This window comes from Cyprinodon variegatus, unplaced genomic scaffold, assembly GCF_000732505.1.
Source record: "Cyprinodon variegatus isolate N-32 unplaced genomic scaffold, C_variegatus-1.0 Scaffold30, whole genome shotgun sequence".
Classification (NCBI taxonomy): domain Eukaryota; kingdom Metazoa; phylum Chordata; class Actinopteri; order Cyprinodontiformes; family Cyprinodontidae; genus Cyprinodon; species Cyprinodon variegatus.
In genome coordinates, this window is record NW_015150483.1 from 763,191 (window position 1) to 789,338 (window position 26,148).

The window sequence follows — 26,148 nt, forward strand, 5'->3', positions numbered from 1 at the left end:
AAATGTACCTTTAAAGTTTAGCCTTCACTTGGGGGCAATAAAAGACGGGAAAGATAAGAGATATCCTATTGTTTATGGAGGAGGAATGGACTGCGGTTAGGAGCCAAAGGGAGCATTTATTAGTGGTAGCTGTTAAAACATCTGCAATTAACAATTTAGCTTCTTAATTTTTATGAACTAATATCTTTATTTATTTGAGTCATTCTTTGCATTATGTTTGTGCAAGCAGTAAGATACATCAAAAAGAAAAACTGTTATACTTTAATTTATTTCACAATTTATTCATTAAATATGTTGTCTAGGTACTGTGTTCTGGTGCCCCCCTCAATTTGATTAGTTTTATTATTTTTGGTGTGTTTTTTCTCCCCCCAATATATTTAGTCTCAACTTGATATTATAGAGAATGTCTGTAAACAATGCAGAAAAAAATGGTTTTCCTTATGGAACCTTAAAGGTTGACTTTTTGTTCATCAAAATATTTATGGTATTTGTAAATTTGAAGAATTTATAGTTCTATTTAATTTTGTTTTATCTTAAACAGAAAAAATATATATGTATTTTTTTCTATTTAACATGGCTTTTTATTTTTGTTGCATTTAAGCAATAATGGTTGTCTCTGTAATACCACCTGTATTAGTTGATCAACAGGATAACCTGTCTTGTCAGCAATGTCTGCAGATTTAAAGAGCTAGATCTTTGTTTTCTACACAAGCTCTTTGTTGAGGGGATGTACAGGACTTGAGGAGCATGTTATTTTTTTCACAGCCTACTTCTAAGCGGAGAAGCCCTGCTGCAGACATGCTGCTCAGTTCCATTGAGTTCAATGAATTATAGACAAAGACCCTGTTCTCATCACCCTGAACAACCTACAACCCGTACCCAACAGAAAGTCTCTGCGGCAGTGTTATTTTGGTATCCATGCTCTGGATATTAATATTAAGTTTGAAAGTCGCCACAGTAGGCATGGCGAGCTCTCTATCTTCAGGCAAAATGATATGCTGCCATGTTTGTGCGATAAATAGATCTTGAGATACTCCTCTAAATGCATTTATAAAAAAAAGCAATTTATCAGCAAATGTAGTGGGAGGAGGTTATTCCTGACAAAGAGTTATATTAAAACATGGTTACTAATTTACGCACATGCACTCAAAGGCTTCATCTACATGTTTGCATAGAAGCAGACCAAGCATGGGGACAGATGCATGGCCATACCAGCCATTTTACACCTCCAGTATTTGCCAAAGCGCTCACTGACCTGACATGGATGATGATACATTCTCTCTGTGTTTAATGCTTATTTTTTTATTTTATAAGATGTTTGAATTTTGTTTACATAGTTTTATTATATGTAAGCTAAATATCCACGGGCTTTGCACACATCTTAGTGATTAATATTTTATTTTTTCTTGTTAATAGTTAAATAAGAAAGATGCCTCGATGTGCTTTCGGTTCATTTTATCATATAAGAGAAAGACTTTGTACTGTGTTTGTGCCTCTGCAGAGGAATTCAGTCTTTGTCTGACCTGTAAACACCATCAGCACCTGAGTGGGAGGAACAGCTCCATCACTGCTGTGTACAGAACATGGATGTTTTAATCAAATAATTCAACGCACCTTGAAAATAAATATATTTGTTCAAACAAGCAGATAAAGACATGGATTGAAGAGCTTTTCTTCAATTATGGAGCAATGATGGGTAAAGGTTTAGAAAGCTGAATATCTACAGGGGCGTTGAAGCATATAATAACATTTGTATTCTCATGTAGTAAACATAATTACTCCGGTTCGGTTGTGAGCTTTAGATTTCACCCCAACATTCTTTCCTTAAAAAACCCCCCCAAAAAACAGGTGTTTTTGTCAGTGCACGATGTTGACAAGTTACACCGGTTTATCTCATTGTGTCTTTCAAATATTCCAACTTTCCAAATCAAAATTAAATATAGTTTTAGGTGGTATTATTTCTTTTTGTCTGCTGTCATTGATTGCCCATTGTTCCCTCTTTTTCTTTCTTTGTCTGCTCCATTGTGTGGGAAAAATGTACACAGTCGGGGTAGATTGGTCAGTCCGTTTCTATGCAGATTAGAAAAATGCGGCAAACTGAGCGTTCTAGCAAAGAATGCTTTGAGTTGGTGGCCACTTCATTCAAAAGTGGGAACATTGACAAGCTGATTGAGCGACGGAATAATTAGGTGTGAGCTTTATCCTGTGGGATTGTTGGTATAAACCTATATGTTAAGCAGTTGTTTGTTATGTAGGGGCATGTCCTGCCATCTCTAGAGGATCGTCCAGAAAGGCAGTGGATGTATATAGATGAGAGGCATTTTTTTTTACCCTAAATAAATAACATGGTCTGAAAAAAAAAAGTTTTACTTTTCTACTTAATTCTAGCATGGAAGGTAAAATTAGTGGCAACAGTTGAATAGAGATGTGTTTTGCTTAACGGTGCTGCACACTGTGAGAAAAAGCATGAGAGAAAGACATGTAGGTATTTCTGTGTGTGGGCGAGACAACAAGGTCTACTTCTGCTTTGGGATGTTCAGTTAAATTACTCCTGAAAACCCAATGAGGAGGAGGAAAGGAGATCATGACTCCAGATTATAATTTAAAAACAAAATGACCAGCGTGATATAAGCTACACATGGATGTGATTTCAGAGGTCGGCCATTGTACCTTGTCTTTATCTTAATTAGTTTGATTGTTGTCGTGTGGGCCCAGTTAACAACTACATAAATCACATAGTCTAAGCACTGAGTGTTTTTCATATGCAAAATACTACAGTATCATTATTATGTGTACAACATGCATGGCATGGCAACTGCTGTGAGTCCCCCCCCCCCGAAATACCTCCTCCTCTTTCCCATCCTCACCTAGTCGTTCCTCCCCCACTGGGAAGACATCTGGTCCCTTACCAGGCCTGCCCTCTGCTCTCCTCCTCCCTTCCTCTCTGCCTCTCCTCCCATCCACTCCACTCCTCTTAATGTACAGATCCACTTAGACATGGAGCTGCTGTTTTAAGTGATCCATTGGTTTTCTGTTTGAGCCACGGATCTCTTCATGCCTTGAAAGGGTCACTTGCATGTGATTATATAGCTGTCTGGCATGGAGATGTGTTGGTCAGTATAATTCAACACATTGCTTTTTTTTTTTAAGGATTTGGAAAGATTTAGTTCTGAAGAAGGGGTTTAATTTTACCAGTGAAATTTTATTTGTTGTTTAGTTTTAAGTGTGCAACATTTCTACACACATTTAAAAGCTGGTCATTATTTTACACTGTGAATAGGCTTCAGAAATGTTCCCAAATATAAACTACATAGTTTGCTCTCCAGATTTATATCAGAGTATCCTGCCTCTTATTGGTTTCTATTTTCTAGTTTTTAACCAACCTTCAGAATTCTCAAATGTTCTGACTCAAACCAGCTAGAGTTGCTTTCTGCAATTATTTTGTAGGAGACATTAGTATCAGTTATCATTGAGCCTGATGCTAATGTTTATGAGTGGTGCCCACCCACACAAAGGATTCCCCATAGCACTTCCTCACTGCTTTTTTGTAAAAAAATAAAATAATTATCTTAGACAGAGATAAAGAGCAGATACTGCTTCACTTATTTGAAGAACTTAATTTTTTTTTTTTTTTTTTGCTGTACCTCTTCATCACATAAACAAAGCCTTAGTTAATTACTACATGAAAAGTACTTTCAGAGCTTTTATTGTTAAGCAAACATTGTTTTTTTCTTCTTCTTATAATTCAGCCTAGTCTTCTGGTCGTAGAAAGTTCTGTCCATATTGCGTCCGTTTTTTTTTTTTTTTTTATCGGTTTTTTAAGTATTTATTAAACTCTTCAACTCTTTCAAACTCTATTAAGTTATTTTATGAGGTGTTTGTCACAGGTCTAGTGCTTCGTTTTTCATAGGAACGATGGAACAGTGTTTTTGGCTACAACGGTTATTAAAAGTTCTCTCCCTGTCCATGTCAGTGGTTTTTGGTGTCATTATGTCAATTTTAAAGACACATTTTTATTTATAACGCATGATTAGAATTTGAGACAGAGCAGGAGAAAAAAAACACTTTTACCAGAAGATATCTGCACATATGTGTTAAGTTAGTGACTATAAATGTAATACCAACAGTTATGAACTGGATTTGCCTGAAAGTTATTATTCTTTTGATTGAATTTGGCTAAATGGTTCAAGTTTATTTGCATCTAACTGTATGATTGGACTGCGTTTATTCAGGACTGAGTTGGATTTTGTATAAGTTGATGTAAATATGGCCTGTTCAGTAGCGGTTTTGGTCCAAGTTTATCAGAAGGGCAAGGGTGGGGTCAGAGGTTTTTCATATTCGTACAAAACAAAAAATTAAACACAAACATCAGGAAATATTTAATCGTTTAATATTTTGAGGGATCCAAAGTGCCACTTGTGGCACTTAATCTAGTAGAGAGTAGTAGAAGAGTAGTGATATTTGATATAGCTAAAGTGCACCTTAATTTTAAATCATTCTTTAAAAGAGAAAGCCAAAAGTTGAACTCCTCTCAGCCAGTAGTAGCACATTTGTGCTTGCCTACTCCTGTTCCAACCTTCCATTGTACGGTCTAAACCAGTGGTCTCCAACCCTGGTCCTCAAGATCTACTGTCCTACAGATTTTAGATGCATCCCTGCTTCAACACAGCTGAATCAAATGATTGATTACCTTTTCAAGCCATTCATTTGATTCAGCTGTGTTGAAGCAGGGATGCACCTAAAACCTGTAGGACAGTAGATCTTGAGGACCAGGGTTGGAGACCACTGGTCTAAACGGATCGATTTGATGAAAAATTGGTAGCTATAAAAATGTAAAGTGGTTGAAGCAAACAGTCAGTTACGTTCCCGTGCCTAGCATATATCATCTTAAAAAATGGATTACATATTTATATATGTAAAATTGGCAAAAACCACTTTTCTAGTGGGACTGGCCCCTGTTGGCCCCTGCCTAGAACCACCTATAGGCTTCTTTGTCTTATCACATGTTTGATGAATGGATTAATGAAACAAATTGAAATCTGTAATATAAAAATGACGTCTACACCTTGCAAACACAAATTCAGATTCCCTATGGATTTTTTATTTTATTTGCAGCCACTCATTTTAACTTTCATGTCTTCACCAGGCCTTCAAGGATATGCTGTATGCAGCCCAGGACCAAGCCCCATCCATAGAAGGTAAGGATCCTCACTGTTTAGGTAAACAAACCCAGACATACAGATGGACAGATACAGTCTCAGACACTTAGATGCCCCCTGTTTGGGCATCCCCAGAATAACAACCCTTCATCTGCTAAAAATAGGTTTGAATTACTGCTAACTTGTTGCCACACTCTCCACAGTGTGACTCAACAAGACCATAGCCAATTATTATATCATTACTGTCCTTTTTACTTCCTTGATTATGTTTACTGCTTAAATTAACAGATAACAACACACAAAGAGAGCGAAATCAGCTGACTGGTTGATTGGTAAAGTCCTGGTTACATCTGTTTTAAAGTTGATTTAAGTATTCATGAGAAACTAAAAGGGTTTGTCTGAAATGTTTTCCTCTAAAGCAGTTAAAACATCCTGAGTTGTCTGTAGTCTGCTGACTGCAGCTTCTAACAGAGCAAAGATAAGAAAGGGCACTGGCTATAATTATTCTGTGCCATTAGACTGCTAGCAATGTGTACTGAGGGAAAGAATTCAAACCATTTGCTTTTTATGTCAGATGGCTGTTTGTAGTGGTAAACAACTTTCTTTAGTTGCAGGGTGAAGGTTTACTTTATGACGACACGCAGAACTGCCTGTGGCTGCAAGCGTGTGTCCAGATCCAGTTTAAAACAAACAGTACTTGACCTATATGTGGCAGCCCAAACATGAGTTCTGCTATCTATGTTAGATAAAAGAGTGTGGTCGGCTAGATATTTCATAGCTTGTAACTGAACTGCAGGTTGCAGAGCTCAGTTCCCACTAAGTGGACCTGATGTAAATGGGAGCACGATGTGACTCTCTCCATAAGCACTGAAAATGTAACATACCCAGACTGAGCATGTGAGGATGAGCGAGCTGTCTGCTTGTGTGAAAACTGGAGTGTGAGCCAGCTCCATAAACTGAAATCTGTTTCATACATTTGCTCATTTGGATTGATACAGATATAAGATGGAGCTAGTTGGGTGTCAATAGGAGATTACCCGATTTAAAAAAAAAGTGCTGGTGTGCATATTTTTAAGCTTTTCTTAAATTAAAAACAGAATTTATGTCTAGAAATACAAAAAACACACATATAAGGCATGTCTTTCCTTTTACTGGTGACTTTAGGGGCTGCAAGGCAGGCTCAGTTTGTATGATAAAGCATTTCCTGTTTTGTGTATAAACTGTACTCATAGCTCACTTTGTCTGTGACAGCTTAACATGCCTTAGTGGAACATTTTGATAGAAAAGGCCAGAAATGATTAATCAGCAGAGAATCATAATGTATTATTCACAGTGGGGTTTTTATAGCATTTCCACATTTCCCTGCTCAATCAAATTGATTAATATTCATATCACACATTGGAACAGACTATGTCTGCATAGACATTAATATTCAAGTTGCACTGATTGTATTCTGAGGGCTAACAATTGCTTAAATGTTCTATTGTTGATTATTATCAGTTGCTAATCAGTTTGAATATATCTTTGAGCATTACTAAATTTAATCCCTTTTCAGATTAATTATTGGTCCTCATCTTAAAGGGAATAACTAAACTGCAGCAGCAATGTTATGGAAACAAAGCAGAGGCCAAAAAAATAACAAAATCAAAGTTATTTTTAGTGACTTTTAGTATTAGATAAAATATGTCTGCTAGGATATTGGATAATTATTCTTTGTTTTTGTATGGTGAGGGGAAACAGAGAAACAGAGTCTGTAATATAGGCAACAGCAGAAACAAATGGCATTATTGAGCCTTCAGATATACATTCTCCTGTGCCTGGGTTTGTTTCCCCCTCAGAGGAGAAATAAGATCAGCAGGTGTTATTAAATATAGGCTGACTGCAGCGCTTTCTCTTCATATCTGTTCAATTAGATTACATTTATACCAGGGAAAACCAGTCGATTTTATTAATACTTTTTACTTTTGTATTAAACCAGTACGTAATAAAGGTGGCACGTGGGAGGCTTAACTTTAAAATCAAGATTTTGTCTTTCATGTAGTTTAACCACCACAAGCTGCTTTAACTGTTTTATGATAACAGTCTGCTTAAAGAACCTTAGACACCTTATATGGTCATTTTGTATACAAAGAATGTATACAAAACAAAATTTTGTTTTGTACAGCTTTCAGACATTGAATGAGCAGCAGCTTTGCAGTGAAATGAACATTGCCATTCCATAACGTGCAGCAGTGATCAAACGTAAACAGAGTGCATGCATGCAGAGCAGAACAAACATGTTAAAATATTTTATTATTAATAATAGACTTTTTTGTCTTTTGTCAATTTTTCTGATTTGAGGAATCAGAATCTTTTGTGAATTTGATTAAATGGACAGGCCTTTTTTGATAACACACTTCATCCATCCATCCATCCATCCATCCATCCATCCATCCATCCATCCATCCATCCATCCATCCATCCATCCATCCATCCATCCATCCATCAGTATGCATGGGAAGCCCCAAAAAACAATCTACCTTTGATAAGGCATTTGATAATCAACACAAACAAAAACGTCTAAGATTTACCGATTGCATTTTCACTACATAATTATGAGGATTCGATTTTTGAATGTTTTCCTATTTTCCTCTCCTTCTTTTTCTTATTCTAGTCGTTTCACATGTTCCAACATTTTTGTATTCAGATAGTATATGGTTTGCCTGAGGGAGACAGTTTATTGAATTATAACAACTTGCTCACCCACACCGTTCCCTTACTGGACACCCTGCTGCAACTGATTAAGATGTGAGTGGTGCTGTAGTCTGTGAGTGCTTCGAAAGCACATTTCAAGGCCTCTATCCGGATATTCTTTTACTGTTAAGAGACAGGCATGGCAAGGCTGCACTATTTGGAAAATACTGACCACCATGACTGCTGTCAGTCCTTTCAGGAAAATAACAGAAAATCACTTCCCAGTAAAGTTCTTAGCAATTGAGTTTTAGCAACATTTACTTACAGTAATTAAGATGCAGTATCTTATTTGAAGCAGTTAACCACTGAATGACCCTTTAACCCCAATGCCTCATTCTTAATCAGTGCATTTCCTTGGTCCATGTATAGATGTAATTAAAGCACACCTGTCCATCCTCTGAGTACCAGTGGAAAACAACAGAGAACAGCCGGCTGTCTTTCTCTATCCGTACAAATGAGTTATTCCAGTGTATAACTTAATAAGCCAGACTGCCACAGAGATAAAGGGGATGTGATATTAAATATAAAGCTTTAATGTGAATCCGTGTTTTGTAAAAGTGTGAAACAGTATCTGCTGCAATGGTCATATGTTAAAAGATGTACGCTGCCTTTTGTAATGAAGCCATTCATTTTGCACTTCATTCATTCATTCATTGACTGAGCCCGTGTTTATACCACAACCCTGTTAATGGCTAGTCCATTGTTTTGATGTTATCTTTGTGAGGCTGTGCTTCTTTGTTGAACAGTGGATTAGATTATTATTGATGGTTCTGGGTAATATTCTTTGAAAGTGAGCCAAAAAGTGTAGCTATTAAGCCACATTTTAGGGAAACAGCTGAAGAATTTTACTTCTATTTACAATCACTGCATATCAACAATAAATGAATCAACCCAGAAACAAACCAGTTTAAAATTTCTGATGGAAATTCAAATCTTAAGGTGACTTTTGTATATCAAGGATATTTTTTATTGTCTTTAAACTATTTTTTTATACTTGTATCTCACCTATTAGAGAAAAAACAAAGCCTTTATCTACCTTATGTTTTAATAACGTTTTAGTCAAAGCAAGGTTTTCTATCCTATGATCAACAGCTATGCAAACTGTAACCATGAAAATAATAAATCACAAATTATATAGTTTTTGCATCTTATTTTTGGCATTATGGATTTGACATTTAGGTAACAGCAAATGTTTTACATATCCATAGAAGCACATCTGTAAAATATAAATATTTAACAAGCAATTTGATATGATTTAATTTTTAAAGCTTTATAGGGGCTCAAAGAAATGTTCAGTCATGCAATTTAGATATTTTTAAGATGGAGAGGACATAACCAATACAAACTTAAGTTTCTTCTTCCCCATGCTGTGGGCTGGAAGTACGGATGAATCAAGTCAGTCATCAGGTGAGAACAAAGCGTCCATTGTTTTCTCATGGACACCTGTTCCATCAGAACCATCAAAGCTTCTCACACTGCAGCTTTTAATGTTTTTGTTCCCTCACATCCTTTTAATGTATGGTGCCCACTCACTGTTCTTATTAAAGCTTTAATAAGACACAAATAAACAATACCGAAATGGTAAACAATGACATACTCACTTGTTCATACTCACTGGTTTAGATTGTCCCAGTCTAATGATCTTAAGTTAAATCACCCCAGTATTTTAATAGTTGCATATAATTTGCAAAAAAAAAAAAAGAAAAGAAAAAAAGAAAATTACACAGCAATGTAATAAATTGTATTCAAAACCAGAAAAAAAATAATACATGTTGATTATTTTAGTAATAATAATGGTATCTTTAACTTCTATTTATGGTTAATTATTTAGGATAGCATGTTGAGCAAGAACATAAACACATTTTTGATTGAGTTTTTAAGTGCTTTAAAAGTGAAATACTCAACTTACTAAGCTACTTCAGTTTTACCGAAGTCACTTTAATTACCACACATTCGATTTATATGTTTTCACAATCAGTTGTTTTAAAAAAAGACACTTTTTTTTTTTCTTGTAAGACAGGGTGTTACAAGTGTGGGGAGGTGTTGATTCATCCAGCGGCAGCGCGTACAGCTATAGGTTACAGAGGAGGAGTGGCTGCATTACTCTGTATAAAAGAGAAAAAGCTTTTTCTCACTGTCGGCCATCTTAAAGGCTGATTAATACTCAGAAACGAGGTCGTCTGTGTGTGTCGCGGTGAACAAAAACACAAACACTCTGCCCCCTCCATAGACACTCTGGTGCACCTCTCTAAAATTGTAGGTGACCGCAGACCGAAGGGCTCTGTTTGGTCAAAACTACATCCGCTCTACTCTTCCGATTTGGTACCTTACTGGCTTGTTTTGATTACATGACCACAAATGTGGAAAATGACTTGTGAATTTGGACCAGCTATAAGAGCGAGGTGCACAAGAATGCTGGGACCCTTTTTCCACCTGGATCCCTTCTCTTTTTACCATTAGTTCCTAACAGCTGATCATGTTGTGAAAGAGAATCTGAAAAACATACATTCTGAACCCTTACAATCAACTATTGGCTTAGCATATTCACCTTCTGTGTTAGGGAGAAAACTGAAGCCTTTAAAGACTTGTGTACCAGAAACTTGTGCAACAGAAGCACTGGGCATAGTCAGCTTACAAGCTTCGATCTACAGCCTTGCTTTGACCAGATGCCGTTCAAAACCTTTTAAAGATTTTGTGTTTGTGCCCATACCTTTCATGTCAAGTCAAGCACCAGCATGAGTAATGAATACAAATGATAGTAACTCTTGTCTTATGTGGCCATCCATGCTGCCTGCACGCCTGCCATTTTGTCTGCAGTTTTCACACCCATGATGAGGGGTTAGTTGAAAAGCTGCTTGGCTGTATAATACAGAGATGATTGTTATTCTGCATGCATACGTGTTTGAACAGCAGCTGTTATTACTGTTGTTGGTCTTTGTCAGATTCTTCCGGCACTCCACGTCCAAAATCAAATGCAAATTTTTGGGATCATCCTTTTTGGTTTGTTTAGGAGCAAAACATGTTGTTTAGACTTAAGACAAGGCAAGGCAAGTTTATTTGTATATCACGATTCGGTAAGATGACAATTCAAAGTGCTATAGATGAATTAAACACTAAATTAGAAGAAAAATAAAAGCAGAATAAAAGCAGGTGGTAAAACAAACAAAAACAGTTTGACCACAAACTTATATACCCCAGTTAAGAGTTTTCAACACAACAGTCAAAGGCAGCTCTAAACAAATGGGTTTTAACGTTGACTTAAAAGACTTTCAGCAATTTTACAGTCTTGTGGAAGTTTGCTACAGATGAGTGGAGCATAGGAACTAAATGCTGCTTCTCCATGTTTGGTTCTAGTTCTGGCTATCCAAAGTAGGCTTGAACAAGAAGACCTCAGTGGTCTGTCCGATGGACATTTGAGGTAAACCTATGAAGACACTGGTGCAGTAATCAGTTCTACTTAAGTTTCATGCATGAATGAGTTTTTCTAAATCCTGTTTGGACATTAGTCCTTAAACCCTGGAAATGTTTTTTTAGATAAAAAAAGAAGGACCTGGTAACTGCCTTTATGTGCCTCTGAAAGTTCAGGTCTGAGTCCATAATGACTCCAAGATTTCGGCCACAATCTGTGGTTTCTAGTTGTAGTAGCTGGATCTCTCCTCCTTTGGTCCAAGATTATTACCTCAGTATTTTTTTAATTCAGCTGGAGAGAATTATGGTGCATCCCCATATGATCTTTTCCAAGCATCTAGCCAACGCTATGATGGATTCATAGTCGCCTGGTGACATTGTATCGTAAAGCTGTGTTTCGTCTGCATAGTTATTGTAACTGATCTTTTTGTTTGCAATAATCTGAGCAAAATGGAGCATGTTACATAGGAAGGACCCTGGAATGGAGCCTTGAGGAACCCCACATTTGATTGTTCTGTTCCCTCATTTAAAGCTTCCTACTGACACACAAAAATCTCCCTGTCCGTCGGGTAGGATTTAAACCAGTCCACGGCCGTTCCTGGAAAGGCTGACCCAGTTTTCCAGACACTCTAATAAAATCAAGTGATTAGCAGTATCAAATAATACCAGCTCTGTGGTTCTTTCAGAGTCTGAATTTATACAGAAGTCATTGAACTCCTTAATCAGGGCAGTCTCTGTACTGTGGTTGGCACGGAAACCTGACTAGAAGACATCAAAGCAGCTTGTTATTGTTAAAAGGCATATAACTTTTGAAACACATCTTTTTTAATAATCTTTAATAATCTTTTTTAATAATAATACAGCACTCCATCTTTTCTTTTATTTAAGAGAACAATATGACCAATTGTTCTTTGGGTTTTTTTTTAAATTAGCTCACCTGTTGCAGGGATGAATAATATACTATATATAGATAATAATATAATATGTATATATCTTTTTAGATGAAAAATATACAATACTTGACATATGTTAAAGGAATTTTAATATTTCCTTCAACTGGTTTCTTTCTACCGGGTACAAATTATTATATTATATGAATTATATAAAAAAAAACACTCCTGCAAACAGAAAATTTGAAGATATCAAGCCAACATGAGGTTCAGTAATATATTAAGACACCGTCACAGCTAAATCAGTACAACAAAGATTCCAAGAAAAGCTCAAATGCTGAGTTGGAGCAAGATGTGCATAAGTAAAAAAAAAAAAAAACGTTTCCATTAGTGATACATACACTCAAACAAAATATACATATATCTGTTGTGATATATACAGATGGATCCTGAAACACATCATAGAAGCAAGGTAGTCAGTGAGATAAAAAAAAAAAGATCTAGAGGAGGGACATATGGACATGCAGAAATACAGGTAGACAGGCAGAGAAGGGGGTAGAGGGACAGTAGTTTGGCAACCAGGGTCTCCTACCACCTGCATTATTGATAGGTTCTTTGACAAGCTGCTGCTCATGCTCACCTCAAGCACTAATTGATGGGTCTTGGTGGGGGTTGGTTTCGTGTGTCTTTCTTAATCATGACTCCACCTTTGTTTAAATGGGGAAAATCAATCAGACTCTAAGGCCACAGAATGCTCTCTTATGTATTATAAGGTAAGTAGATTTTTTTTAAACATTTTTTTAATGCAAGATTAAAGCCATGGAAGTCATACACTAGACATTTGATGAAATGACAAAGAGATTCAGTAGGATCCAGTTCAATACAGACCTTAGATTACTCTCCCAAGGTCAGGGACTCATTGAACTGCGGTAATGAGCAATGAAAGAGGTATTGACTAATTAGTCAAAGAGTTTATTCTAGAAATATGGAGAGCACTCTGTGCTTTGTGTTTGCCTTGATGGTTTATATAAAAAAATGGGTAGTTTAAAAATACAGAAAATTGATAACATTTGTCTAGGATCACTTTGGATCAGGAAAATGGAAAAGAAACTGGCAGAGAGGAAGAAAAATCCTTCGCACAACAGACAGACAGACTGAGTGGGAGGTCTCTGGGCACATCTCCAATGCATGTTGCCCTGCATTAGCACTATAGCCATCCCGCAAGAGATAGACGGTGAGAGAAAAAGAACCTCGGCAGATGAAAGTCTTCTATCTGTCCATCCATTATTCATTGATGAATTACATCTCGCATGAATGAAGTTGAGGAGAATAGTAGAGAGGAGGAGAAAGAGGGACTGAGGAGAAAATTGTTTTATTTGTTCAAAAGAGATGGAAAAACTATTATAAAATATGAAGATGCATTTTATTAAGGTCTAGGGAATCTGAGGGTGCAGCTATAAGGACAGAATAAACAGATATGTTGTGGTAGTTTGAGGGACAAAGGTGCAGGCTCATGATATGTTTCATGCTGATAGCTATCCTCGGTTAGCAGTGTATGTAAACATTCAGGATGTCTGCACTTTGTATTGATTTATCTAAATATTGAAGGGAATTTAAAAAAATGCAAATGGGTCATTGTTGTTTTTTTTTTTTTTTTTTACACATTTTGCACAGATTATTAGCTTGTCCTTGCAGGATGTGAGGGTGTCTGTTGGTCATAAGTCTATCACAAACAAACAGAGAGACACACAGGGCAGACCTGAAGTACCGGTACCTGGAAAGAGCCCATATATCCACATAGATTGCATGCAAACTGCTGAATCCAGTAACTTCTTGGTGAAAGTCAATAGTGCAAACAACTTGAGGTCCTGACCTGATGAGGTACTATGCATAACTTTTAATGTAAACATCTAACTGAGTTTGAAGGAATCCCGTTATTAGCTAGTATTTATAAATCAATCAATTATGGGGATGTTTTTAATTCACTGCTGCCAATTGTAAAACAGAGTTGAACAGCTATGGTTTAACAACCTACAGCTGTATTTTTCCCAAATAAACCCAAGCATTGGCAGGGTTCTCCCAAAACACATTCATAACATTTCATTTAAATGTGGACAAATTGTCTTTCGATTTATTTAAATATCCTCATTTGTCCATATGGGCTTTTGTCACTGGAGTCCATTCACCAATAAAACAACCATAGTCCAAACAAAACAAACAGATTTCTGTGAACTCCAAAGTTTATGTACAGACAGCACAGAGCAATAGGCCAGTCTTTTCATGACTTTCATCCATGACAATTATTTATGCAATATATTAACACTGGTAAGAAAAAGAACAGCCTAGACCTAGTCCAGCAGAACTATTCTGCACTTTTTGGAGTATGTTGAGGTCTATTTTAGCAGCACTCAATCACACAATGGGACAGTATTTGAAGGGATGAAGCAATGACCATAGCAATTTTTTTTTCTTTTTTCTATTAAGATAAAATAAAACCATTACATGTAACAAAGAATTACCCCTCATCATTTTAGCTAGAATATTATTAATATGGGTCAACCATAACATCTTATAATCTAAAGTAGCGTGGTGCATGTGGACACCAAGGGGCCCTCAAGAACCACATGGGGTGCCCTCAGCGTCTACTGAAAACAAAACAACTCACCAGTGGGCTAAGTTTGAAATTATATTTTATTCAGTTGCTCTTCATTTTTAATCATTTGGGAGCATTTCATCATATCAATCATATAGAGTATTCAAGCATTCATAGAGATTTCACAATGACAATGTCTAACTTATAATTAGAAGTTAAAAGAAACATTAAAAATATGTTTATCCTTTATAAAGTTAAAGTGAATGCTGACCGCTCCAGTTCCTAGGTATTGGTAGTTTTTCCTATGACACAGTACCCATGAAGTAGCCCCCAGCCTTAAAAAGGTTGGTGACCCCTGATCTAAGGTAACCGCCAGAGGTTTAATGCCAATAACTAATTCTAACTTTGGAGCTTCTCTTACACTATGTTTAGAGCCAAACATAAAACAATTTCATTTCAGCACATTTACTGTTTCACTGTTCTCTCTACCATCCACTCATAAGTCAGCATTAGCTCTTGTTGTAGCATCTTATTCATCTAATCTAAGCTAGAGTTAGAGACTCATAAAGTTGTATCGTCTGCATAAAGTCATACGAGACTCAACATAACATTTTCAAAAAGAAAATTCTGTTGAAACAACTGTTTTCTTTTGGCCAAATGACTACCCAAGAAACGTAAAGCTGGGATTTCAAGTCCATATGCTGATATCCAAAATTCAGAAATGCAAATTCAACTGCTTACAATCACTCAGTCTTAGCTAGTTGTCAGTCAAAGTTGTCAGTGCTGTGCTGGTTAAAGAGCCTTCTTTCTAAGCATGTTGAGATTCAGAAATAAGATGATTGATTTCTAAATATATCTGCGTCTGTTTAAACACAAACCTCCCCATCGGTTTACGCAAGACAGGCTAGATAATAATTATTATGCTGTTTTTCCCAGTTGGTGGTTCTTTTCAATTTTCTGTCAAAGGAACTACTTTTGATATTTTCCACAAATCTGAATAACACATTCATGAAAGCATGAAGGGAAAGCATGCCATAAAGGCTTAGCTATTAATTTGGCTATCTTTATAAGTTTTGTATTTACACAATCAGTTCCTCGAGGTTTATCAAAATATATGTTTTCCAGTAATTTTTTAATTTCTTCATGCTTCATTCTCCTTCATGCATGAAGGGCCTACTCAAGCTCCCTTATTTTTTATTTCTTTTATTTAGGATAAACCAAATAAATGTTGATCTCTGTATTTCAAAAGTCCAGGGCATACAGGAAGTATCCTTTAAATCCTTTAAGACATAATCTTTCTCTAAAGTATTTTTGTATGCTCTACTGAAAACACAGTCCTGTAAAGGGTAAATATAATGAAAATATAGATTAGTGGGATTGAATGGTATGTAGCACAGTAGGGATCAGGTATCTGAAGCATTAGAGAGCCCAGTGATTTCATGCATTGAAGGCAATAATTTAGATCAGGTTTTGCAAATTATTATTCAACTTTTAACATTTATGCAACCTGCAAACTGTTGGTTAACCTCTTTTGTCAGATATATTGTTTTATTAATGAAACCTTGATATTTCTGAATGCCGGCCAACAGGTCAGCAGCCTCTTATTGGTGGAATTTTGTAAGATTATTGTAGCAATTAAAACAATTATACAAAATAAATATACAGCTTTGGGTGTCATGAACACTCACATCATATCAATGTTTATAACACTGGATGAATAGATAAAAGAAAATAACACAAAGCAGGAGGAAATAATGATAGACTAGGAAGAACTCTGATTTTTCAATTTTTTTGATCTTTGGTTTATTTTTTCCTGTTGGGTCTCTGCTCTTTGTTCTGCTCACATATGACTCAATAAAAGCAGTTTCACATGTATCTCTAGTGCTACTCTTTCTCTTGGAATTAGCTGCTCTCTGTAGGGTGAGTGGGTGTGATTGTGAACCACAGGTGATGACAAGAGGGCCATATGCTGATGTATTTTTACTTTTTTCAGTGCTGCAAAGAGAACGACAACCTAATCTTTTTTTTCTGTTCCATAAATTTACTGAGAATATTAGTGAATCTAAATAGATAAACAAAGCTGCCATTCATCTGATCTTATCTGATGTGATTTTTGGTTATGTTATATTTTTTATTTCCTTAGCTCACGGTATGTATACTAAGATAAAGTTGTATTGCTGGCTGTATGTATATAAATGTATTCTTTACAGGTTATTAGGTGAGTAGCAATGGGGGCTACAGAGACACTGTGTCATTCCATTTAGCTTTATGCTGTCCCTTTTCTCTGGAGAGAACCTGGTTCTGTTTGGCTAAGAGGAATTCTGCTGTAGCATAATGCTTTGTTTTTTTTCCACTTTGTATAGGTGTTTTGCCTTTAGGTCAAAGATCTTAGCACCCGAACTGACATTTATTAGTGTCTTCAGGAAATATTCACCATGATCTTCCATTATCAACAAGTGGTTTTTATATAGACATTATGTTATAACAAGATTGACCTTTCGAAAGGCTACAAAAGATGAACTCATGTTAGAATATTGGGTTATAAAGGTGGCATCCTTTGTCTTTAAAAAGGTTTCAAACAGCTTGAAATGTTCCTTATTCATTCACCTTACAACCCCACACATCAATATATTTCATTAGGATTTTATCTGCTATGGCCCTTAAAATTTTAAATTGTATTTATGTGATGCTCTTAGTTTCTCACGTTAATTTGCTTAAAATTACACTAGATACAAGAAATTTGAAGTTATTGGTTGTAACATGATAAAATGTGAAAAAAAAAAAAAAAAAACAATGGTTCTGAGTACTTTTTTAAGGCACTGTTTTTGGATTTGTTAGCATTTTATGCTGCTTTATATATATATTTTATGCTGCCTTTAATCTGGATGTGGAGACTCTCCAAAAGGCTGAAAGGCAGTGGGAAAGTGAGGGTTGAGAATTTTAGATGAATACAAGAAAATGGGGGATGAAAAGGGAAGGTGACATTGGTGATAATTGAAGGAAAGAAAGCTGAATCCTTGGGGAGCTGCTATTCTGAGATCTTACTCTTACTTTATAAATGATGCGTAAAACGAAAGAAAACAAAGCAAGAGGCTGTCAGGAAGGTGTTTGATACATTCCTGGTACATCACTACTCCTTTCCTTCTGTGTAAGAACTGTAATTAACATTTAACTGATTGAAGGAGTTTGAATTTTCCATCCAGGGAGCAAAAAATTATTAGTCTAGATTTATTCCTTCTCTTATTTACCCTGCATCATCTAATAACCCTGTGACCAGAGGAGAGAGATCAATAATTCACTACTATTGTCCCCCCCTCCCGGACAGCCTGTCTGTCTTTATATTAAATGATGAATTATTAACTGGGTGCGGGATGGGAAATCTGTTGAATTTCCCTCCTGAAGCCCTTGAAACTTCAAAACTGCTCTGTCACTCACAGACAACGATAAGAAGCATGGTTTTGTTTTCTAGATTTACATCAGTGAAAGGTGGTTGGGGTTAGACACTGGAATAAACTCTATTAAATCCCATTTTAAATCTGACCAATGATTATCAATACAGCAACATTGTCAAAAGCTGTTTCGCAGCAGAAAAAAAACTGTTTAGCATTTTGTCTTCGGGCAAATAGCATGCCTTCTACTCGACAAGTGCAATCTGATAATTAGGCTCCCTAATCAACCTATTAATATGCATCTCAATTGAGCAGAGAACAGCTTGTTGTTCCCTTGGTAAATTGATAGCAGATATTTGTTAAATTGTTATGGAAGACCTTTTTTTGGGTATTTTTATAGCTGTTTGTGAGTGAGTGTGTGTACTAAGTCAAATTAGAGTATTGATATTTTCCTTTTATTGCACCCTGCAGATGACATTGTGAAATTATAATAGTATTCAGCAGTGAAAGTAGTGGCAATGGATATGACTTGAAATAAATAAATATCAACCTTAATGTCTCTACCTTTTTGTTGAAAGGATGCTGTGTGCCCAACTTTTTCCTTTTACAGTTACCATGGCACCCCAGAGAGAGCTTTGAGTCATTTGAGCCTCATTCTGTCTCCCAGACATTTGGGTTACAAACACAATAAACCCAGAAAATGTTACCCTAAAGGGCCTCGGTGGTGCTGTGAATTATAATGGTCTCTGGTGGATTTACAATGGTTCTTCTGGAGAATACAACAAGAATGGTAAATGGTAAAAATTGTTAACGAGATAAAAAAGACAGCTGATAACTGAATGTGTTTGTATATATATATATATATATATATATATATATATATATATATATTTATTAGTTAAATATTAAAAGCCTTTGTTTCCAGTAATTTTGATGGCAATAGTTTGCAGGTGATAAATACAAGTAATTCAATGTCTCAGAAAATCTGATTATTATACTGTATATGATATGATATCAATAACAGAAGGATTTTTTTAAACTGAAATGTTAAACTTATTTTTGAGGCGTGAAATGGAATTGATCGGGTTCCCTACTGATCAGCATCTATAAGTAGAGAACATACAAAATTGTCAATCCTATTGTCTTATATTAAAGCCAGCTGTATAATTATTAAATGTTTGCTCAGTTATTTTAAAGTACAAAAATAAAAAAGTAAAATAACAAAAGGATTGTCTTTACAGAAATGTTGAACTTTTGCTAAATATATTCATGTTGTTTGTCGCAATACGTAGTTTAGCCCCAATTTAGGTAATTACTGCTCCAGTGTGGTATAGCATGGAGGTAATCAGGCTACGTTCACACTGCAGCCTGAAGTGACCCAAATCCGATTTTTTTGGGCCCATACGCTACCTGTATCTGATCTTTTCATGGCTGTCTGAACAACACAGATCTGATTTTTCGACCCAGGCCACTTGGCTATGTGGTCCTGAATCCGATACGAATCTGATCTTTTCAAATGCGACCTGTGTCTGAATGGCCAGGTCACATTCATCGACCAAAACACCATTAGTAATCGACATAGGTCACTATTCTTCTTCTTTGTACACAGAAGCGGCAAGAAAAACAAACACCATGGCGGCCGATGATGCGAAGAGCAGTATTTTTTTAACCATCTTGAAAAGATTGAGGTTTTAAGGTTTGGAAAGATCGCTAGATGCGCTCTAGCACTACATTCATGTTTACTTCTGTCAACACGAAGCACGCTGGCTTGTGACGTCATTGCGTCCTTAAGTTGTATGACTGCCGTTTACACAGAAGATCACATACAAGTCGCATATATTTGGAAATGCAAACGGCTCCAGCTTAAGCCCAGGCTGCTTTGTAAGACGGCTGTATTTTTTACTTTGTGATCCTTAGCTTCAAAGAGTATAACCATAAAGCTTGAGGAAAGCATGGAGTGCTCAAAGTTTCCTGATAAAGTTTCCTGCATTGTTGGTTAAATTCTGAGAACACAGTTGACCAACATCTGCAGATAACATGGGCCCCTTCAAATTATCACTAACTGTGGATGCTTCTCCTGTACATAAAACAACAAAGATTCTGTGCCTCTAAACTCTTCTTCCATATTCTTATACCTTTAAGGGATACCTCTGGTACCTTTCCAAATAAAATGCAAACTAAATTCATTGTAAAGTACTTCACTTAGTATGAATAGGAAAGAGCTATAAAAAGAGCCCCTTTTACTTGATGCAATAATAATTTAACTTTGTATTGTAGAGCCAGTAATATTTACCATTGAATACTTAGAGTGGTATGAATTAGTTCACTTAGAATTGGCAGTTTTAATTTATTCATCAACATAAAAAAAAATCTTTGTTGAATGAAAGTCATTTTAAATATAAATCTATATAAAATCCTAGTACTACCTGCATGTTAAGCATATCAGCTCATGCTTGTGAAATCCCACATTAATAAGGGGCAGACCTTATACTCAGTGATCAGGTTTCATGCGCCAGGAAGAAAAACAATATTTGGATATAATTTGATGCAGCTCTCCAGGAAGGGTCAGTAAGCTGACATACGTACAGATCTACTTTGATACTACTACAATATTCAGCCATGAATTGTTTTTCTGTTTTTCTTTGTAATTAGAAGAATGTGGTGTGTGGGAATTCAAAGCCAACATGCTCACTGATTTAGATTCTGTCTACCAGTCTTTATGCACTCTTCAAATTTAGGTAGTGACTACTCCATGGCATACACGCAGTGTGAAAGAAACACATACATACACGTGACACAAACACCACATGCATGCATATTCAGCACAGCATGCTCAAAAACAAGCCATGTGTCTAATATGCTTCCTACTCACATTTTTAAAGCAAATGCACAATATCTCACACACTGCCCAGGTTTACAATAATGATTGTCAGGTCTTAAAAGTGAAGGGAGATCATGAAGCATCTCTGTCTTCCACTTTAAACCTTTTAATATAAGCAAGAACATATATTCTCTGTAAAATCTACCCTTCTTTTTGGTTGTAACTGTAGTAGAGGTTTTCTTGAAAGAATGGTGGTCGTGGTTATGAATCTTACATGTATGCCCTTACTTTTCCTGGGGTTTCCAAGTATAAATATATACTTACAATATTTCTAATGTGCTTAACACTTTTGTATTTTTATCTTTCTTTGTTTTGGTAAAAAGGTAAATGAGATACTTCCTGCTCTTGTAAATAATGTTAATGATATGACACTGAAGCACCCCAAGGTCAGTGCTCACCTAATCAAATTGAGTCAGGAAATTGCCCCTAATCTAATAACGTTTAGTATTGGATTCCTTCCTGCTTTCCAGGATGGTAAAGGTAAAACCAGCATCATGACGGATCATTTATGAGTTAAGAGTTAACATTACAATGACAAAAAATAGAAACAGAACTTCAATGCCGAGAGATGGCCTTCAAAACTGAATTAAAAATTAATGATACTACATTCCACAGCATGCATTATTCACTTGGCCTTTGTTTATTCTGATAATCTAAATGGGTTCCTGTATGTACTTCAAAAAATATCCAAGTAAAATTTTAACTGTCACAACTTTTTCAAGACGAGTGTTGTAGTGCTTCCAAGTACCAAAGACTATCCTTAATTCAAAAAATGTTTTAATTAAGGTCAACCTGATGTAATGTTTTTTTTCTGAAAATATAATTTATTTTTGTATCATTTAGAATTCTGTCGCTATATTCTAGTATTTGGTCTCATAAAAGCTTTTACCTGCTGATACAAATTTGAATTTGATTTCAGTTTCTTGTTAAGAAATATGTAAGGATAAAATATTGGAGTTTCTTTGATTCCTTTCAAGTTTTGCTGCGATTACTTGGTATCATTTGTTCATATTAGGATCAGAAGTTACAGGATGGTACTGAGAGAAGAGTTGCTGTAAAACAGCATTTTACTATCATTTTAAAATACAGATAAAATGTTGAATATTAAAATCATTTAAGATTTCTTTAGGATCCAAATGAATGGATTAATGGAATGGCAGAATCTTGTGAATCCCTTCAACACTAAATTCCCTGATGCAGTGGTTTCCTATAGCTTGTTAGATACAATGCAAGAAAAAGGAACATTTCTTCTTGCTCTTAAGGCAGCAATTCAAGAGCAAAGATGCTTTTAGCTCTTTTAGACTTCATGACAAAAGTACCTCTTAAATTCCTTGTACATGTCTCTGCTGTCAGAGGGGCCATTTGTAGTTCATTTTGTGTATTGACTTGGCTATTCAACATTCATAGTTATCTTTTTACACCGTATTGTAATATCTGCAAACAAAAAGAACATTAATTCAAATCCTAACCATCACACTACAGTTATTGGATCCTTTTATTAGACCCATCCCAGATTTAAGAATTCAAAAGCTTCAGCAGTTGTTGCAGATTGAAACCTTTAAAAAGCTAGTTTTTTTTAGGATGAGATTTTCAGTGACAATTTTTTATTTTTTTTTTTCAAAAAAAAAGGAAATTCGTATTAAACATAGTCATCTCTTACCAACCATACTTTTTGCTTTGGTTATTTTTTTTTAATAAATAGGATAACAGAAATCTATTATTTTCATTTCATAAGGACTATATATGAGATGCCTTTTTTGTACTGGTTTAGCAGTCATTAACAGATGCCTTTCTGAAAAAGTAAGGCTGCTTTGTTTATTTATTAGCCTATTGCTAATTTATTCTATCTCTATTTATCAGCTTTGATAAAATCCATTTGGCAGTTTTAATAAAAAGTAAAAGATTATAAAGAGGAAAAAAACAAAGAAATAAGGATTGCTGTTGTCAGTGCAACCTGGTAGCTCTTAGACATGGTTCGGTTATACGGAAGCCGAGATCGGTCGTACTCGACTTTTTTTTTTACCCTTTGCCTTCTTGAGATAATGACAGAACGATCTCGTTATCACAGTTAAACCATTAATTGTTTTCTCACGATAACAAGATAATTATCTCGCTATTACAAGAAAACATTTATAGTCTTATATAACAGTCTATACTCGTTACAGCCATAACACCGGGGCTGTTCAGAAAACACCCGGAGGCATACAGTAGGTCTACTTGCTTATGAATCAGAAGTGGAAGCGAATCATCAAACCAACAACGTCGTCTCATTACCTAAAAGTTAAACACAGGATTATTTACAGAATAACACATAGGCTGCCATGACTTATAAATCCTCTCCTGCTGTTGTGGTAATGAAGGATGTAATCAGTTTTAACTCACACAATTGTCTCGTTATGATGAGAAAACAACTTTCTAATGAGAGAATTATCTTGTTATCAAGAGAAAACGGCTTTTGTTATCTTTAGATAATGAGAAAATGGACAGGTTTTCTTGAGAAAACCACCATTAAAAAAGTATCGGAGGGACACGGCCGCTGTTGGCTTCCGTAGGTTACTGACTGTAAAAAAGGTTTAAAAAAATCCCCTGTTTGAGGCTGGATGATCACTAATCAGTTCCAATCAAGCTGAAAATTGCATAACTTCAATTACCAGCTAATTACTCACTACATCTTAAATCTTAATGCAACCTTTCATTATCACAAGTAGGTACCTATTCACCTATGTTGTACTTCAGAACAGCCAGAACATTAAGAAAGTCACATTTCAAGTTTAGAAAATAGTTTAGTCAACTCTGTATACAGGTTTTATCAAACTAACATAACACAATACATTGTGTGAGAGGCTTTTATTGCAGATCGACTCATTGACAAACTTCTAGTTTTTAGATTTTGTCATGTGCAGCATGTTTGTGCCCATTTAACAGCCAGAGTACTCAGGAAGAGATGACGATCAATGGACTGAACATTCAAAGGAGCAGTAAATGCAAATATTATATCAACTTTCAAAATGATGTACTATTTCTTTTAAGCGCTTTAATTATATATTTCATTTCACTATTAACTTCCAATATCAAGCTATAGGCCCTAACTATATTTAATCATGGCAAACCTTTATTGGTTTATTGTGTTCCTGATTTATCCAGCAGATCCTCCCTCAGCTGTTTTCCCATCACTTCCTTATTCATGCACTGAGTCTGCTTACATAATCATCACTGGGATCTTACCTGTAAAACTGGGCTGTAGTGATAGTAAAGAGCATTCTAGGTAACCTTGGAAGCAGTGGCAACTCTGACGATTTATTAGAGATTGGGTGAAATGTGTCCTGCATTTCATGTAAAACCTCCTTTTTCATGTAGATCTATCTGCTAGACTTTAAATAGCTGCCATGTTTCAAAAATATCTGTTTGTGTGTGTGGAAAAAGTATACAGTATGTGTGACTCTTATCGAGAAACTGCAGCTGGTGCTGTGAGAGTGGTGTGGTAGCCTGGAGGGACATCTTTATACAATGTGCACACACCTTGGTTTCTTTACATTAAGCTGACCAGATATACAGACCTGAAAATTTTAGCAGACACATTTTACCTTTTCTTGCAAAATATTGTATATGGTTGGACTGGAGAATATGTGAACATCTTACTAAGCAGGCTATACTTAGCCTTTTAGTTATCAATCATGCTACTTGAGCCATCAGAATAAATAGTGGTTGCTGAATCATAGTGTGCCACCAACTGTGGTTTTATTCACAGACAGTTTAAAAGCACAAGGGCAGTTTTGCAAATGAGAAGAGCTCTGGTTTACTATGTATAAATAGCATGCATAGCTGCAATACCTAAACTTTATTTTTGATATGACACATTTGAGGTGCCCATTCTTGGTTCTACATGTGATGAAGTATTTTCAGCTTTGGCAGAATCTACTGCGGCTATAAACCTGCTGTCACACAGATTTTTTTCTTGTCATTTATCCTGTATTAAAAACTGGAGGTTTGGTTGTATATATATACAGTATACATAAAAAAAAACAACAACACATAAAACTACAATGTTTTTGTTGCAGTCCAGTAACCTGTCTTTCTTAATTTCCATTATTTCTCTCCTTGTCTGGCCCTAAGTCCATATAAGGAATGGATATGAAAGGAAGTCCATCTATCTGGCAAAAATATGTTGCTGGGAGGCTTAGAATGAATGTATCCCTACTGAAATGTATCAGCGTCTTACAGTCTGCATCCAGACAGGCCTTTGCAGTTGCCCTGTCACATGTTTGGATGTGAGCTGTGATCATATGTGTTGTACACCTTGTCTATATATATTAGGAAATAAGGTTGGTTCATTGGAGCATTGTGTCCTGTCACATGTTTGAAGGAAGTTTATTGCTAGAGATGCTCTTTTGTGTATTCAGGTTTTAGTAGTCTGGAATCTACAGTATTTTGGTTAGTTATGACTAAGTGCATTGCCTTTTAGTGACATCACTTTACTTTACTTCTCTCATTGAATTCTTTTTTGTCATATTAATGGATTAGTGGGTCATTTGGGAATGAAATTGAAATGCTCCATGAGTGCCCCCAAAGGGTCGGATGAAATTAGCTCAGGTATGCAGACAGTAAGAGATACCATTACTTTCCCTTGCAGTTCTTTACAGTCCTTATGACTTAGACTTATGACAGATTTTATTTCTCATTTTGTTTACACAAGTGTAAAACAAAAAGAAATTTCGTTTGGAACAACTTTCTGGACAATTTCATCTTTTTAAAAAGTGCAGCCTTGAAAAATAGTAAAGAAAATATATATATATAAACAGTGATATAAACATATGACTTTAAATTTACAGTTCGAAAACTTTTATTTATTTATTTTTTATAATGATAGGATAACGTATTGCACCATTGGTTCATTGCTACTGTGTCTAAGTCACACTTGCCGAAGTTGTGCACATCTTCTTTGTATGTGGCATGTGAAAATTGTGATACCTAGGTGACGAGATGTGTGACAAATTATATATGTTAACATGACATATAAGATGGTATTGTTAAATTCATGTTCTTGTTGCATACTGACTTTGTACACCACTGAAATGAAACAAATAAAGGTAATAAT

The 26,148-nt window shown here is 35.7% G+C and overlaps 1 protein-coding gene across 2 annotated transcripts in view; it reads left to right on the top strand.

The window, feature by feature from the left end:
• LOC107100922 (xenotropic and polytropic retrovirus receptor 1 homolog) overlaps window positions 1-26,148 on the top strand; it is an 85,635-nt gene that overhangs the window by 654 nt on the left and 58,833 nt on the right. For both annotated transcript variants that reach the window (XM_015399605.1, XM_015399613.1), the window contains exon 2: window positions 5,147-5,198. In XM_015399605.1, coding sequence (XP_015255091.1) covers window positions 5,147-5,198 — 52 coding nt within the window. The remainder of the gene's footprint in view (window positions 1-5,146; window positions 5,199-26,148) is intronic.